The following is a 16,812-nucleotide window of genomic DNA, read 5'->3' as shown; positions in this document are numbered from 1 at the left end:
CTTTTGTTTTTTCTTTACTAGACTCACATGCCACTCAGTTAAGAATGTTACTTTTCTGGGAAACGCTGGGCTGTTTTCTCCCCATTTAGCCGCTGTAGTAAATAAAGTCACGTGACTGGCTTAAGGCCATGGCCATGATCTGCAGAGCACGTTGGGACCAAGCCCACAACCACACGTTACTTTTCAACTGTTTTATTTAGAAGATCACAGCAACACAGAGTGCTTAACTCTTTAAAATGCTTCTTTTCATTTGCAGTACTATTGACATTTCCACACATATCTTAATACATTAGCATAAGAAAATAAAATGAAGTAGAACATTCAGACAATATACAAAGGGTCAACAGACTTGTGGGTTCATTTGAATCATTCATCAATGTTTTTCAGCGGTTATGAACCAAAGGCTAAAGAAAAGGAAGGGAGGCAAGTGGAGCCGGAAGACAAAGAGAGCAAGACAGAGACACGAGCGGATGAAGGTCATATGACAAACAAAAAATTACTTGAGCGTAAATAACTTTAAATCGTGAGTTATACACACATATTAAACATTCTTTTTTCAAAGGGTGGGCAAGTTTATTATACAAGCCTCAATACTTTTAATAGATACACCATTGCCAGCAAATATTCTACTGTTGGTAGAAAGAAACCACACCACTAAACAGAATATAAAAGCTGGTTCATGGCCATTTGGAGCAGAAATAGCTAACAGACTGATGCCACTAATAGAAAGTATGACGACTAGTTGGTGCCTCATTGGATGAATGAGGCTCAGAACAAAAGTTGGATTCAAACCTTTCATATGCAGTTTACAACCACATTTACTGACAAATAAATATACAGCCCGCTGCCTACAGCTCAGTCCGTCTTCCAGTAATGAACTGCATTACATGGGCACAGCAGGAACAGCAGAATGGCACCAGAATGCATTGAAATATACAAACCATAAATCTCTTAAAAAGCTGTCAACGTTACGTCCTATTACAGGAAATACGGTGTGGTGGTCCTGGGGGGGATGACCCTCTCTGAGTCAGGGACCGCTCGGAAGAGCTTGGGCTCTCGCGTGTTGGCGTCCTTGAAGACCATTATGGAGGCAATGTTGCCGCAGCGATAGCAGTAGTTAGGGGCGGACCACACCGTGACCAGCTTCTCGTCGAACATGAACTTGAACCCCTCGTGGACGAGTTGGTGAGCCCGGCAGATGAGCTTCAGGTTGTTGATATGGACGAACTGCGGGATTGAGAGCATGGTCAAGTATTCATCGATAAAGGCAAAGCAAAAAACAAAAATCTGTCTTCATTATTCAGTCAGAATACAGACTGAAGTCACACTAGTCATCCTTATCAAAAATAAATAACACACACAAACATGTTTGTACTTCTATCTTTGTGGGGAGCACTCATTGCCATAACCCTTTCCCCAGCCTCTCATCCTTAACTTAATCATCTAAAACAAACGGCTAACCTCAAACAGGACTCTGAACTTAACTTAAGCCCAATTATAATAAACAAGTTTTTATGACCCCTTAAACCTGGTGAGGACATTTTGGCCTGTCCTCACCTGCAAAATGTCCTCACAAGAAGGTGGTAGGGCAAAACATGCCCACACCTACACACACAATGAAATCATTTGAACATTTTCAGACAAACATGTTTATGAATTAAACTCTAGTTGTTCACTTCACTTTTCTCACTAACAGATGAGTCAATCTCCAAATGGAGAACCAATTCTGAAACAAGGTACTGATCACTAATCTTTCGGCTAGAGAGTGGAATCACATGACTTTCACCTCATTCGTGACCTTTGCCCCGAAGAGCCATCCGGCTCCTCTGGGGCTGATGGCCCAGGTGTCGACATCCTCCGGGTCTGACCACACCAGATCGCAGAAGGCTCCTTTGTGGGGAATCTCTTGGTTCCGCTCGATGGTCCGAATCTGATCTAAAGTTTTGATGTCGGGGGAGAGGCCTCCGTGTACACACAGGACCTGCTCGTCCATCAGCTGATGAAACCGACAAGTCATTTTCCCGTGAAAACAGAATCTTTTGAGTGGGCGGCCATTTTGCAAACTTTAGTGAAAATTAACTACGTTAATACCAACATTTAAAGTGTCTTGGAAGTGTCAGTGTTCCTAGTGTATATACAGTATATCTTGTTAGCACTTAAGAAAAGAACAATGACACATCAAGCTTTAAGTACACAGATCTGACATGTATATTCCATTAACAAAAATAGTACAACAGCAGTAAAGTGTTGGCGTTGAGAGAAGAAGTAACATTCAGCATTCACTGGTAAGTTGTACTAGCTATGTGACAAGTATTTTTAAGTTTACTTTATTTTTACTTACTTTCCGAATTAGATTCTCTAAATGAGTAATAAGTCATTGAAACATATTTTTGTCTCTCAAAATAAATAAATGGCGAGAAATAGCTATTGGAAGAAAATACCTTGTGATGAAGTGCCTTTTTGTAAGCATATTACAAGCTTTACCCAGAGCTCATTTGCCAAGATAGTCACCACTTAAAAAGATCTTCCATTATTTATAGTCTTTAAATAAGATGAAATAATATACATAATCACATATTTTAAGCATATACTGGTATGGTGTCATTACACTTCCTCTTTTTTAATATGAAATCACAAAATTTACATTTGATTAAAGATGATCTTGCGTCTGTCAAAAAATGTTCACTAGCAACAGGTGATATCACTTACAGCAGCAACTGTTAGCATGTCGAACACCTTGGTGCAGTACCGCCAGGCATTTGCATTTCCGTATTTGGTCTGGCACTCGTCTGCAAGAAAAGAAAAGTTCCGACTGAAGTTATTCTTTGCAGTCCATGATAGGCCACTCTTCATGGATCTCACCATAAAAGCCGTAGACTTGTGTGATTTGCCGACTCTCATGATTCCCCCGAAGAAGGGTGATTCGGTCAGGCCACTTGGCTTTCAACACCAGCAGGTAGGTGAAGGTCTCTAAACTATAGTAGCCCCGGTCGACAAAGTCGCCCTGCAGGCCAAAGGCGATTCGTTACTCAGTCTGGTGATAAAACACTGAGCGATGACTAAAGAAACATGAGCTTTACAAACCATGAATATGTAGTTTGTGTCTGGAACTTGGCCTCCTGTTCGGAAGAGCTCACAAAGATCGTAAAACTGGAGAGAAAGAGTCAAGTAAGTTCAAATGACATGGAAGCTTTTGGAGACGTCCCAGGTACATGTTAACATAGGACATAGAACAGTACCTGGCCATGAATGTCGCCACAGACTGTTACAGGTGTAGACACTGGCTGAACGTTGGACTCTTCCAGCAGAAGGTCGCACACATAGTCGCATAACCTCTGGGAAAATACGACCAGGACACACGTGAACATAAATGCTATGATTATAAAGCGCATTTGTAAACAACAACGACACGATGCGAGGAGCAAATCCAAAGAATGAAAATCAAGAGGTTTGTAACTAGTTCATGGTTTAACCTTGGACCTCATGCATCCTTTCGCACCTGAAGCAACAAGCCACATGAGTCCATGCTATTGTAATCTGGATCTGATTAGGAGACTTTGTGAACAACCTCGGGTGATGATTCAGCAGTGCCTGTTCGAGTTTTAGTCAGATCTTTATGAAACACATGGCGGTCAGCAATAATGAAGTCCTACAATGAACATAACATAAAACACTTTCACTTATCACGTGCTACTAGATAATACTTTGAATATCACATTTTCAAATGGATTTTAACAGAAGAAACTCTCCATAAGGAGTAAGTGGATACCATATTTAGCGTATATATCTGAGACTCTGTGACGGAACTCGGTTTAGAAGAAATACTGCCCATTTCAAATTACTGTCATGAGACATAATCTGGAACTGGGATTTGATTACACGCTTTGATCCTGTTACTTTAGGCCATTTTGAGAGTGTGGAGGGACCAGATCAGCTCTAAATGACTAATGATGACATCACACAAAGATTCTTTTGAATTGATTTTTTTTAATCAACAACAATGTAATATTTTATAAAAACAGAAAATTACATTTTGCTCTTTAAGTTTCAGAGCCAGACAAGTTATGATTAAGGAACACAGCTTTTATTTTCATAGGTTTTGTGCAGCCCAATTTTCTGCTCTCATATTTACTGTCATCATTTCCCAGATGTGTTTTTCTTGTCTTTTATATATATTTTTACTCTTAAATGACACACTATGTCTATATTGATGTTCATCAATATTTTGCAAGTGTGTAGTCCTTAGATACATTTTAGAGACTGCCATCTCACATATATATTTTAAAGGAGTATCCACGTGCTTAGTTTCACTTTAATATATTAAAAAAAAAAGTTTTATGAAATAGAAAGATCTCGTGCTGACATTAACATTTCTACACACCCTTACGACCACCCGCCCAAAACCTTTCGGCTTTGATCCAAAACACACTCGAACCCATGAATCATACGGTTTGGGTTCACTGGGAGCCACTACCGCTATTAGATCATAATTACATGTCATTCCGAAGACGCTTCAATCCACAAGCAGACATATTCCTGGACACCTATCTGGGATTCGAACCCACGACCTCAATATCCAACATGTCAGTATTGCTGGCGAAGTGAAGTGAGACCAGACATGTCAACGTAAGTGTTCTACAGATATAACTAGCGAAATAAAAGCAATGGTATCCACTTCAGATGACATCAGAGAATCGACCAGGAAATTGACAGACCGATGATGATACAAACCAGTGATGGACACCTGACCTGAGCAGCAGACACCCATTGCACCAGGAAGACGCCCTTCACGGGAAGTTAAACGAATATAAGCGGTGTAACGAGCGGTCACACAAAGCTCGAGTCCACAGACAGACGCCATGATATCACAATGAACTGACGGCATCCGACCAATTCTGCGCTGAACTCATCGTTGAGGTTAGCTGAAGCTAAAGTCAGCTAATAACGCTGACATTACCAGCAAATCACACGACGACACTCAACGGCAGGTTGTTGACAGTTTCTAGAACGTCCAGACGGAAACAACGTGCTTTACCTTGAGGTCATTTTCCGGAAGGTATTTACATTGCATCGCAATCTCCGCATATTTATCCAAATCAAGAGGCGCCATTGTGAACAGTTATCTGCGCGTGCGCGACTTCCTGTATCGCCGTCACTGACTCTCTACTGCCACCCGCAGCCTGTTGAAGGTGCTGCAAAACTTTGATCCTCCCGCTCACCTTTATTGAGCGAAACGTCAACATGATAAATAAAGGGGCGATCGATCATATAAGGTCATGCTTGATCAACCTTGTTATGCAAAGGCTTCTGCAGCAGCGTCCGAGACAAAAGGGGGAAACATCGCGCCCATTGTAGTGTAATATCCATGACAATTTGGTCATTTTGCCTGCCAAAACACTGAGTTGTATGTCATCAAAAAGTGGCAATAAAATATCGGATATGTGGATGCATCCATTTATCCGAAATAAGCAAAAACAGTTGATTGATTACAATTGTAATAACTCAAACCCGCCGCCTCGCGTCACCGTTCTACCATCATCGTGAAACATCGGGCTAGTGCGCTTAAAATGTAAAAAATATATATATATTTCTCCGACAAAACCAAGCTAAATATATTTAATGACCGAGAATCCCAGAAAGTGAGAAGTAATCGTTACATTATTAACATCAAAATGATCGAATCAAACCTATAACAAAGTAGGATTGATATTTCGAGTTTATTTGTTAGTTTGTTTTTGCATGCCTTAACCTCTTCAGTACAATGGACTGACGACAAAATGGTTACTCGAACGAACTAAATATAATATCACAAAGTATAATAGAATAATTTCTTCATTCATACACTGTGCGCACGCTGGGGGAAATCATCCTCGAATCTCATTGGTCGCCGAGAACGTCAATCAAATGAGCGGGCAGTCATCCTTGGTTGCGTGGGCGGAGCGTCGCCTGTGGTTCAGAGCATCAACAGTCACCGGGGGACATCAATGGTGGAAGACGCGTCCATTCAGGGAAGGGTCTGACAGAGACCGTTTCTGAGGCGTATACATGGAGAGCTGAAACTGAACATGAGCTTTACGTCCTTAATTATGTACATATCTGCGGGGTGCATATTTATTTCCTATGTATATATCGGGTTTTGTCACGCTGCACCTGGCGCTAGCCACTACGATGCTTCGCCTCTGTCCAGGAAGCTCGGCTCAGCCCCTGAAACCGGGGACCTCGCCGCAACGCCTCGGAAAAGCTTGGTTCCGGAACTAGCACCGGCTCGTGGCGGGGTGTCTGCCGGCCTCGCGACCACCCCGAGCCACGTCCATCAACCGGCAACAACCTTCCGGCCCCCGACGGCGGCGCCTTCCACCGCGTCTACAAGCCCAGCCACACTGGACTCGCTCAGGTCGAGCAGCCACCGCAGGAGATCCACCGACGGACAGGCATCCTTGTTTACTCCGGACAAAAGCCTGCAGAGCCTGGTTTCTATGGTCTCCCAGAGATCCGCCAATGATGCCTGGGCAGCAGACAGCCCCGGCTCTCCTTTCACATCGATGGAGACTAATCAAGGTGAGTAACACGCTCGCCCCTTCCCTCGTTCTTAAACGATGCTTTGAAGGGAAACCTAATGTGGCAGTGGAGAGGAAGCAAGCGATCTGACGCAGAGAGGATGCAACAAAAGACCGCAGCCTGCACCCAGAAATTGTCGCTCAATAAAACGCATCCATATGCTGGGATTGCTCCTTTAACCGTGTGGCCTATATTAGATAGTGTCGGCCTGTTATTATCTATCGGTGTCGGCTGGAGAGGAGGGGTGAAGCTGCTGCTGCTGCTGCTGCTGCTGCTGTTGATGATGAGAGAGGCTGATCCTGTTGTTGTTCAGGTCCTCCACACCAGGCCCCCTCACTCATCCTTTTGTGTTGGGCCATGCTGGCTTTCATGTGAACGGCAAATTCAAAGGGGAGCCTCATTTGGATGTTCTTTTCCTTCCGCGTGGAGGATGGAAGATCGTGGCCTTTCAAACAAAATGGCCAGGAAGGCAGGCCGCCAGTGCAGGCATGAATGAGCAGTGACAGTGAAGCCCCCCTCTTCCCTCACACCTCTTACATCCATGTGGAGGTGGAAGAAGCACATCAAAATGGTTCTCAGTCAAATCAAAGGTTTTCCACTTCATCTATGGATACAGCCACATTCAGTAGACAGAGCTTGGGCCCATATACTGTATCTATGTATATTTTTGTTCTATCGGGAATAGTGTTACACAAAAATAAAGAAAAGATTTGTTTGCCAATTTTTTTTGTTGTTGTTAGAAATAGTCAGTTGTAAACCTCTCTTTGTTTGACTGCGGCTGATTTTGGGTAATTTTTGTTTTGCGGGTGGAGAACACCCCGAGACTGAGGCGAGACCAAGATTAGTGAGTGGGGCAAGACTGAGACCAAGACCGAGACCAAACCATACAGTTTATTGGTCATATACACTCTACACGCATTATTTTTTACTGCAAAAGAAACCATTATTTATTTCTTAATTAATCAAGAGTATTTTATGCTGACACTGAGTGTATTATTTATTTATCTGTGTCATTCTGTAAATGTTTCCACATCTATTTTATACTCATACCCTGAAAATATAAAAACATTTTTCTTGGCGTATTTTATTCGCGTCTGCACTAGTCAAATGAAACAAACTGGTCGTTTTGGATTCAGTTGGGTCTCAGTCTTGGACTTGCTTCCCTCATTGGTTAAAGGTTCTGGTTCCTCATGGTTAGTAGGGCAGTGTATTGATACAATACATATCCCAATACAGGAGTGGTGATACGATAAATTGCAATATATTGCGATACTGTGAGTTCAGCAACATATTGCAATATTTGTTAATAATAACCATCACAACTGCAGCAGCATATCCAAGTATCTAACTGTTACATATTGATATAGACTCCTTAAAAATTAAGACAATTTCACACATTAAGTATTGTGATGTTCCAGCAAAAATATTGATACAATTCTGCTCAATGAAGAATCGTCATCTTAAAGTATCTCAGCTTAGGTCTTGCTCCAGCGGTCGGAGTCAGCTTGCCCTGTTTGACTCATCTGGCTCGTGGGATTATTTTGGCTCAGTCGGAGTTACGTCTCCACAGTCATTGTTCAATGTGACAGAGGATGTTTCCTGGAAGACAGCGCCTCATGGAGACACTTTTCTCACCTTGTCTGGAGATTTGCAGTGAATGTGACTTCATGCACCTCTCATTGAGGCAGACTGAACTTGAGTGATCAACACGACCATGTTGGCTGACACCATTCCACAGCACTGTGTGACCACATGACCCCCAAGAGGAGGCTGTCGTGGCGGTGGATGGTTCTGCACACGCCACCTAGTCTCCTGTTTGTTCAATGAACACGTTCTTGAAGTGTCACTTCAATCATTCAAACCAGATTGTGTTGACAAATGTATGCTAAACGCACGATTGGTCCCACTGATGGTCCTTACACAATGTAAATGTGGCACTATTTACTCGGTAAATGAACGGCTCTCCACCAGCATGAGATTCATTAGCCTCCAATCTGACATTACTGATGCTCTCCTTATTTAAAGTGTACGGATAGAACTAATCTCAGCTCAATTGTTTTGAAGTAAAATAAATAAGCGCAACATTTAACAGATCAAACAATAACCCTTGTACGCTTTGAAATGAGCGTAAGCCCTACGAGGCGGAATAAGACTTGAAACATGAAAAAGTAATCACATGCCTTAAGCTTTTGCGCAATATTTTCATCAGTGTTCCATGCTCGAATGAATCGGAGTATCTACAGAGACTGCCTGAACTAGTATCTGTGTATTTTGTCAAATGCTGCCGTTTAGTACGCAGCTTATGCGAGAAGATTACAATAATGCTGAGCGTTTCCTTTAAACAGACCCCATTGGAGAGTCTGTTTCAAACAGTGTTTCTCTTTCTGGTGCAGGATTGAGCTGGAAAACATTCTTATGCAAATCTATTTAGTTCTGTATTTCCTGCTTTATTTTTTGTATGTGAACATTTATCTGTGTTACACAACCGGAACTGACTGATGATGCTAAAACCTTGTAAAAAACAGTAAATAAATTGACTGCACTTATGTAAATATGACTAAGGTAACATAATACTGTTTGAAAATGGATTTGATTTCACCCAAATAAAAGCTTGACCATGAGAAGAAAGTAAACTGTAGAAGGAGAGCTGTCCATAAAACAGTTAATTGTAGAAAGGAAAATGAAGAACAATAAAGTAGCTATGAAGATATAACATAATAAGCATGTTGTTTTCTTGTTCCTTCAGTATCGCAGTTCATTTTCTGTACATTTTTTCTTTACAATAAAGGAACGTATGTTTAACATCAGCTTTTCCTGATGTGAGGAAAACTGTTTTCTGGTAGCTGTGGTGGAAGCGTGTGTAACTGATACACACCTGCTAGCTTTTGGAGCGCTAACAGCTACAGCTTTAACTTGGCTCTTTTGTTAGCTTCCCAGCTGTCGTCATTGTTCTGATTTCTGGACTGTTACTGCGACGGAGGCGTCGGTTATAGGTGGGCGTGGCCCAGGTGCAAGCTTGTTGACCTGTCTTACAGTTGCAGACAAGTTTTGTTTTGTGAACTTGTTTGTCGTTAAGAGCAGGTTATGTGGCGGTTTCCCACTGTGGGTGAACTGGACTTGCATAACAGCACCGTTACATAAACAACAGTGGAAATGCAGCACAATAAAAGCAGTTTAACTGGGATAAGAACCTCTTAATTTGGCAGAACACTGAGGTTTTGGGGTGGAAATGACTGCACAGGCTCCCTGATCTGAGAGCTGTGGAGTCAGTGTACATAACCTGAGCGACGTGAATAATTCATGGCCCATGAGCGCCCAGCGGGGTCAACCCTGTCTGTCATCATCTCCTCCGGTTCATTTGTCAGGTGACCTAGTTTATTATTTCGGCTGCGGTAGCAGATGAAATCACCACAATAAAATCAAATTATAATCATCAGATTTAAAGTCGCACTGATTTTATTGTCCTGCATGTTGTGGTTCTGCGACTGGACTTGAAGAGCAGCGTCCTCAGGGACTGACGAAACAAAGACGTGCTGTGAATGAACCTGTTCTGTTCTATTCAAGTGGTGAAGCTATAATTGCAGCAGCTTTATTTGAAAGGATGTGTGAATGGATGCACAATATGATCTGCTCGTCCTAACACTGTTATAGAGACATAATTCATGAGCTCACGCCGGTTATTATCTTCTTCCCTGGTTGTCGAGCTAATACCCAGATAGAAGTGTGGCAGTTACACAGGAGTGTAATGGTAGTGTGGCTGCTCAATTGCTACATTCAAGATTATTTAACAGTCTGTTATATTGTGACAGCAAGTGATTTAAAAACGGCTTTAAAAACTGCCTTCTGATTATAGTTATCTATTGTTTTGTTAGTCACCTTTATTGAATAAATATAATTTTCATCTCAATTGTCTTGATGTCGAGTCCATAGCTATTTTCTGTAACTTGTGCGCCACAAATGTTATGGTATCAACGGCGCAATTTTGTGCCGTTTATTTGTGATGGTGTGCCAGGGTCATTAAGTCAAAGAATGTAGCAAGGAAAACGTAGTGGTTCACTCGGTGAGTCAGTGTCACGAAGGTTTGGAAACTGTTGTAGATCATTTAAGACTTTACAACCGACAACCCCTGCTGTCTCCCTGTTCCTGGTCAAAGCTCATCACACTCCCTTACAGGTAGGTAGCTGCAGCAACTTATTCATAAGAGCTTTCGGGAACGTCCAAAAACATTCAGGAAATTGCAGGCGGGATGGCACAAGCTCCCCCTTATCCCATCTGATACCAAGGCTGCAGCCTTGAGGATTGGTCAGTTCAAATGTATGTATCATGAAGTACCATCTCAATACTGACACAGAATAACAGTTCTGCACAACTGCTTTGCCTTTATTAAAACGTTCCGTAACAGCAAACGTACTTTTAACAGCATAAATAAAAGTGCAAGATGGCATAAATATGGCAATAATTGTACAAACAAAACACAAATCATTTTTTTTTTCAAGAATATGAATCTGATCTGATACCATCGCTGAATTGTAGCATGATCGCCGCTCGCATTGCTAAACATGGACATTCACAGGCACGTGGAGAGGAGAGACGGCGGCCATGATGGATAAAGAACGCTAGAAATGGTGGTACCAGGTCAAAGAAGAAGAGAGTTATTAAAGTTCAAGGGTGTGAAAAAGGAGGACATGAAGTCGATAGGTGTGAGTAGGAAGGGTGACGACGATTCGGTGGAAGAGGCTGACCTGCCACGGCAAACCCTGACAAAGATGTACCACTGCACGCTAGACAACGTCTCCTGAATTGAACCACGTTATTTGAAGGAATTTTGTTTGAATGTCTAGGCTGAGTTAAAATGGAGCAAAAACATTTGGGGTTTCTTGCCACAAATGTCAGTAAACTTTGGTCTGCCGACCTCTATATGCATCTGTAATGCCAGGAGCAGATGGTTATCGGGTCTCCAGAACCTTTGACAAGGCAAGTGCATGTGATGGTCAAACATTCTTTCCTGTTGTGTTCCAGAGAGCCGGTGCAACTGTTCCACTGGCGCTGAGGGAATCGAGGATCCAGAGGAATGTGACCAGACTACTGGTCAGTGCTTGTGCTTGTCTGGCTACACCGGCCTGCAGTGTGAGGAGTGCGAGGAGGGACACTTCACCAACGGCACCAGTGGCTGCCTGCCCTGCGCCTGCGACTCCTTCGGTGCGGTCAGTCCACTCTGTGACAGGTGAGACCCTCAGTCGTCTGTTCCAGACCCCCTGACTGACTGTGCCTTCACTGTCCTTAGCCTTAATCCTGTCGGTTATAGTCCACTTTACTTTTTACTTGAACAAGTTATTTAGCCAAACAAAATACGCAGTATGCAGTTCTTGGCTTGGCTCCCAACCAGGCTTTTAGCTAGGATTTCAGAGGGTGCCCCTTTACTCTTAGGAATGGAAAGTCTACACTGCGTCACAGAATTTGACGCTAGATTTGATCCACAAAGGAACGTGACATTCAACAAAGTTACAGTGGACACATTTGGGGGGGAAAATTAGGGCATCCCATTTTCAGTACAAGGCGTTTCCAGGACACCCCGAGCCCTAAACGCCTGCGCCCAGCTTCATTCTTTATAGGAGAGACCCAATGTTTTTTGGTGGCAATACCTTTATGAGCAAGGGTTTAAGGTGACAAAACACTTAGTTGAACTTATTGAGTTGAGCATTACAATATGGATTAAAGCGATGGAAGGGTTAATCACAGAAGGATTGTTGTCGATGATTTGCTGCTGAGCGCACAGGTTTGAAATGTGCTGCAGGGAATTGGTGTCATAAATACCTTCTTCAAAAGCTGTTTTTGCTGCTGATTTCCTACATTGTAAAATTGAAAGATCCCATCTAAACAAACCAATGAATTCTGCACTAAGCATCCATCTTTTTGTCATTTTTGTCATTTCTAGTTCATGTTTAATCTTGTTTACATATACATTAGGGTATTTCATTGGCATAATGTATGAATATATCCCAAGATTTATCTTCCATAGGCTATACATTTAAATGTCTTTTTAATGTTTTGTGTATTTAGAATATATTTTGGAAATTCCAAAGTTTAAAGTACTGCTGGCTAAAAATTCTTCACTCTTCATTGTGCCCAGGAATCACACATTTTTACCATGTTTGCTTTGACATCCACGTACCAATGGGAAAAGGCTTTCATAAGGAAGTGCTCGCATTTCAGTTGGACATGTCTTCCCTCTGCTGCAGCTCAGTTTACCTGCTGGTCACCAGACCTCCGTTCGTCTTCTTGATTGTCTCAGCCTCTCACCGGCCGCTGCTCCACACAGAGCCAGCCTGACTGTCTTTCTTAGACATTTGACCTGTTTTTCTACACAAAGACTATTTCGAGCAGTTTCCCTTTTCTATTTTTAACTATCGTACCTGTCTATTTTCATTGGTCACAGGGCTGCAGCATCACCAGGCTAAGTTCATTGCTGTCAGTTGATGTTGCTGGCGGTGGGTGCTGGGGTTACCCGAACTAAAGCCCCACCCTCCACCCCATGTGCATGGCTTGGACTCGTGTTGAGAGAATGTGCTACTTGCGTGTATGTGTGTCCATTAACATTGCCTAAAATGGAACCAAAAAAAATCTTCACCCTCAGCTTATAATATGTGTGACACAATACATATCCCACTGTGGCCGTGGTGATACGATATATTGGTGTTGAGACAGGGCGTCTGATTGGTGGCAATAAAAAAAAAGAGTCTTTACGTTCGAATCATGAGAAATAAATCTCTCTCCTATCTACAACTTTAGTTCCACGAGTAACACACACACGTCATTTAGTTATGATTATTCTTTGGGGACTTTTCCAGCACAAAACTCCCAACCACCATAATCATGTCCACTTCCACGATGCGTTATTTGTGATCTACCACCTTGAAAAATGGCAGTGCGCCACGATCGCTTTCATGAAAACTCTGGTGGGAAGAGAGATGTCACGGCAGCAGAATCAGACATCTCTCTAGCTAGAAACCTGCTCGTTCAAGAGCTTCAACTGACATCCAACAACTTGTGAGCGTTGCCACTCGCGAGATGTGGATAGCCGCGAGATGTTGGCTGAAAACAAATATGGCGCCCGCCATGGCAAAGCCGTTGTAAGCCAGTGAAATTACCATGTAAACAGTTAACATTACGTCATTATACAGGCACAAATGATCGTAAATTTTGGGCGTCCTGCTGAAAAAACAGGCGTCCTATTTCTCATGTTTCTGAGTTTAGATACCCCTCTAGCTAAAAGCCTGTCCAAGTATTTTTTTTCTTACAACCTATAAGGCCTTCAATTTTGAAAAATGTGGCTGTTAGTATTGGCATGGGATGGTCGCTCAGCTGTCTGTTGAGGTAATCCATTACTGTGTGAAATGATACTGTGCCACAGCCTGAGGGTGTCAGGTCATGACAGATCAATATTCTTTATTATCCAGTATTCAGAAATTAAAGTTATTTATCGTTGAAACTTTGAGAATTGAAGACCCGATGCTCTTTAGCTGGGCATTTTAAAGGGTGGTTTCTCTGAACAAAGTGTCCCAATGTGACACAAATTTAGCCCTCACTCTCTGCTCACTCAGAGAACATGCTGCCTCTGCACTGGTCACAAGAAGCCCGACTTAGATAAGAAGCCGTTCGTGAAGGCTCAGAGGGCAGTAAAAATAGCTCCTGTGATTTCTGCTCCTTTAGAACAAGAGTGCTCCTTCGTAGATTCTGTGTTGTCATGTTGTCGGGTTACGTCAGAGCGCTGTCTTACGTAAGCTCAATCACTGGATGGGAACAAAGGGTGTGTTTGGTTAGTGTGTTACCTGAGAATCCTCAAGCCCTGTGTTGTAATGAAAAGTAGGTGAAGGTGCAGGGAGGTGGGGGGACGCAGCGCTGGGCATTCACTCATTAACCCTCCTGATATAGTCCTTCTCAGACAGTCTGAGCCAGGCCAGTGCTAGCACCGCTAGCCTAGCCGAAGCCCCCGCACCCACCCGGCCAAGCCTTAATCGCTATGAGATGGACAGATTAGCCAGCTTTCCTGCCCCAGCATGCGATGGAGGTACCTCTCATTAAGTAATGGACGACTTCATGGCAGAGTTAAGTACGGAAGAGAGAGAGGGTTTGGACTTTAGTGAGGCATTAAAGGTTTTACTGTCTTAACTCTTTCCTCAGAAACTGCACGTATGACATGTCTGAGCATTTTCCCGCGGCTTTATTTCTGTCTACTCAGTCAAGCCTTATTGGAACTACTTTCTTCCAAACCAAACAAAATCACCCTGAAAGATCAACACACACATTCACCCTATAGCAACTGCATTTACACTACTTTTTTGTTTTCTAGTGACTGGAGAATTTCAGTTAGAATACACTTGTGTGGAACTTACTCACAGTGGCTCCAGTGAAATTTCAATCTGGCTTCTATGCAGTCAGTTACTATGTTTTAGCAGCATCTGTTATTACAATCTCTCAATTTTAGATGAAGGACTTGTGTGTGAGTCAAAAACCTACTGCTGCACTGACCGTCACCCTTCTTCGTAGCATGCTGACCTTTAGTTGAATGAAATGCTTCCCGTCCTGTGGCATTTCCTGACGCTGTCCAATACCAGACTGTCGTACATGTTAAAAAGAAGGCTTGGGCTAAGGGTTATGACATGGGGAGGCGCTCCATAAGGTTCCAATCTTGGGCCACGTTTACACAGGGAGTCTGACTCATGAAACAAATGGACAATGTTCTGAACTGGAATCATCAATACTCACATCTTTTATTTGCATTATTGACAATTACAGGCCAATTTGTTACATACACATATGAATGTTACAATGAATTGTTTGAGGTAATACAGTATATGTTAACTTGCAACTCTGTGTTTCATTCATATAATGCTTCATCATGCATAAACCATCCTATTCGCTGGGTCTACATGCAACGCCATCACAATCCATCACACACACAGCACAATTAGGCAACATACTTTTCCCCTTTAAAAATGATGCGATTGAACAGAGTGGTGTGAAGTGCAATAATCTAATCATGACGAGTGAACGCTCGACACAGTGGTTAGACTCGGTTGATGTCGTACTTGAGTGGATTGAAGTTATTATAAGGGACAGGACTGGATAGAGCGTTAGTGTTAAAATGCATGCAAGAGGTTCCACGACCGCAGACGGTTGGTGATATAACCTGCTGACATGTTGAGACTTCAGCTGCCGCTGACATGCTGCTACTTGGAGTCTGGACTCAAACCTGGAGCGTTATTTCTTCACTGGGAAGCCGATTCATGTTGGGACAGATGTAAGGGTGATGCAGTGACGCACACGAGTGTTGTACAGATCCACGACAACATCCATCCACAGGTCTACTGGCTTCCGTAACTGCAGTCATACAGTCATATTCTGAGTGTGTGAACCGCCATCGGTCTGAGGCACAAACACGCCAATACCAGGAAGGTAAACAGAGTGAGTTCTATTTTTGTGCACAAAAGTAAAGATGCGCAGATGAAGCTGGCTCTGAGTGCAGATGATGTAACTGCTGTGAAATCATCTGTTTGCACATTGGTGCCGTGTCTATCTCTCACGGAGCGATCACAAGCGTCTCCCTAAATTGGGCTGCAACTTGTTACCAAATATAGACGAGTGACCTCGCACGGAGGAATTTAAAGTAGTGGGAGGGAAGGTAAAAGAAAGACTAACATCGGCCGCAAACTTTTCACTGAGGACAGATCAAGATAATTGGTATTGCATCACCGTTCTGAGCAACCAGCACCCACCTGAGTGACTGGCCTGTGGCTCCTGGCTGGCTCCTTCCTCTTGTCAATTCAACGTCATCAATACTATCTTCACTGGATAGAAGTTAGGAGACAACTGAAGTTGATGAGGGCTGTTTTATGTTTTTGATCAAAACTTGAAAACTCAATAATATTAAAAAGTCAATTAATTAATTATAAAAGTCAAGTAATTAATCTTGCATGATACTTATTATTGTGCATTATGTATTATGTGTTGTTTGTATGTTATTCTATGTAAAAAGGCAAAATCACAGTGAAAAAAAAATCAATCAAAATGTATTTTTGGTAGGGCTGGTATGGTTTCTGTCGTTTTTCAATATATTTAAAATTTTGATTTAGAAAAAAAAACATTATGAAGTTGATCCAGGACTGTGAACCATGTGAATTTCTACCCAGGACAAACCCAGTCCAAAACCTGCTAAGTGTATTCCAGTCTTTGGTGGTGGTACCAACAGAAATG

The 16,812-nt window shown here is 42.5% G+C and overlaps 2 protein-coding genes across 2 annotated transcripts in view; one reads left to right on the top strand and one right to left on the bottom strand.

Moving 5' to 3' along the window:
- Positions 1-176: 176 nt before the first annotated feature.
- Positions 177-5,152, bottom strand: LOC128762904 (serine/threonine-protein phosphatase 6 catalytic subunit-like). Its single transcript, XM_053871469.1, has 7 exons — positions 5,036-5,152; positions 3,240-3,335; positions 3,085-3,150; positions 2,863-3,004; positions 2,710-2,789; positions 1,787-1,996; positions 177-1,227 (listed from the first exon to the last, which is right to left on the bottom strand). The coding sequence occupies exons 1-7, from the start codon at positions 5,108-5,110 to the stop codon at positions 979-981; spliced, it is 918 nt and encodes a 305-aa protein (XP_053727444.1). The 5' UTR covers positions 5,111-5,152; the 3' UTR covers positions 177-978.
- A 783-nt stretch (positions 5,153-5,935) lies between these two features.
- Positions 5,936-16,812, top strand: part of LOC128763044 (multiple epidermal growth factor-like domains protein 9) — a 30,069-nt gene continuing 19,192 nt past the window's right edge. Inside the window, exons 1-2 of the mRNA XM_053871770.1 lie at positions 5,936-6,558; positions 11,578-11,782. Of these exons, the coding sequence (XP_053727745.1) occupies positions 6,066-6,558; positions 11,578-11,782 (698 nt within the window). The 5' untranslated portion in view covers positions 5,936-6,065. The remainder of the gene's footprint in view (positions 6,559-11,577; positions 11,783-16,812) is intronic.

Source organism: Synchiropus splendidus, chromosome 7 (genome assembly GCF_027744825.2).
Source record: "Synchiropus splendidus isolate RoL2022-P1 chromosome 7, RoL_Sspl_1.0, whole genome shotgun sequence".
NCBI lineage: Eukaryota > Metazoa > Chordata > Actinopteri > Syngnathiformes > Callionymidae > Synchiropus > Synchiropus splendidus.
The sequence above is the reverse complement of the archived record's forward strand: the minus strand, read 5'-3'. Positions and strand labels throughout refer to the sequence as shown.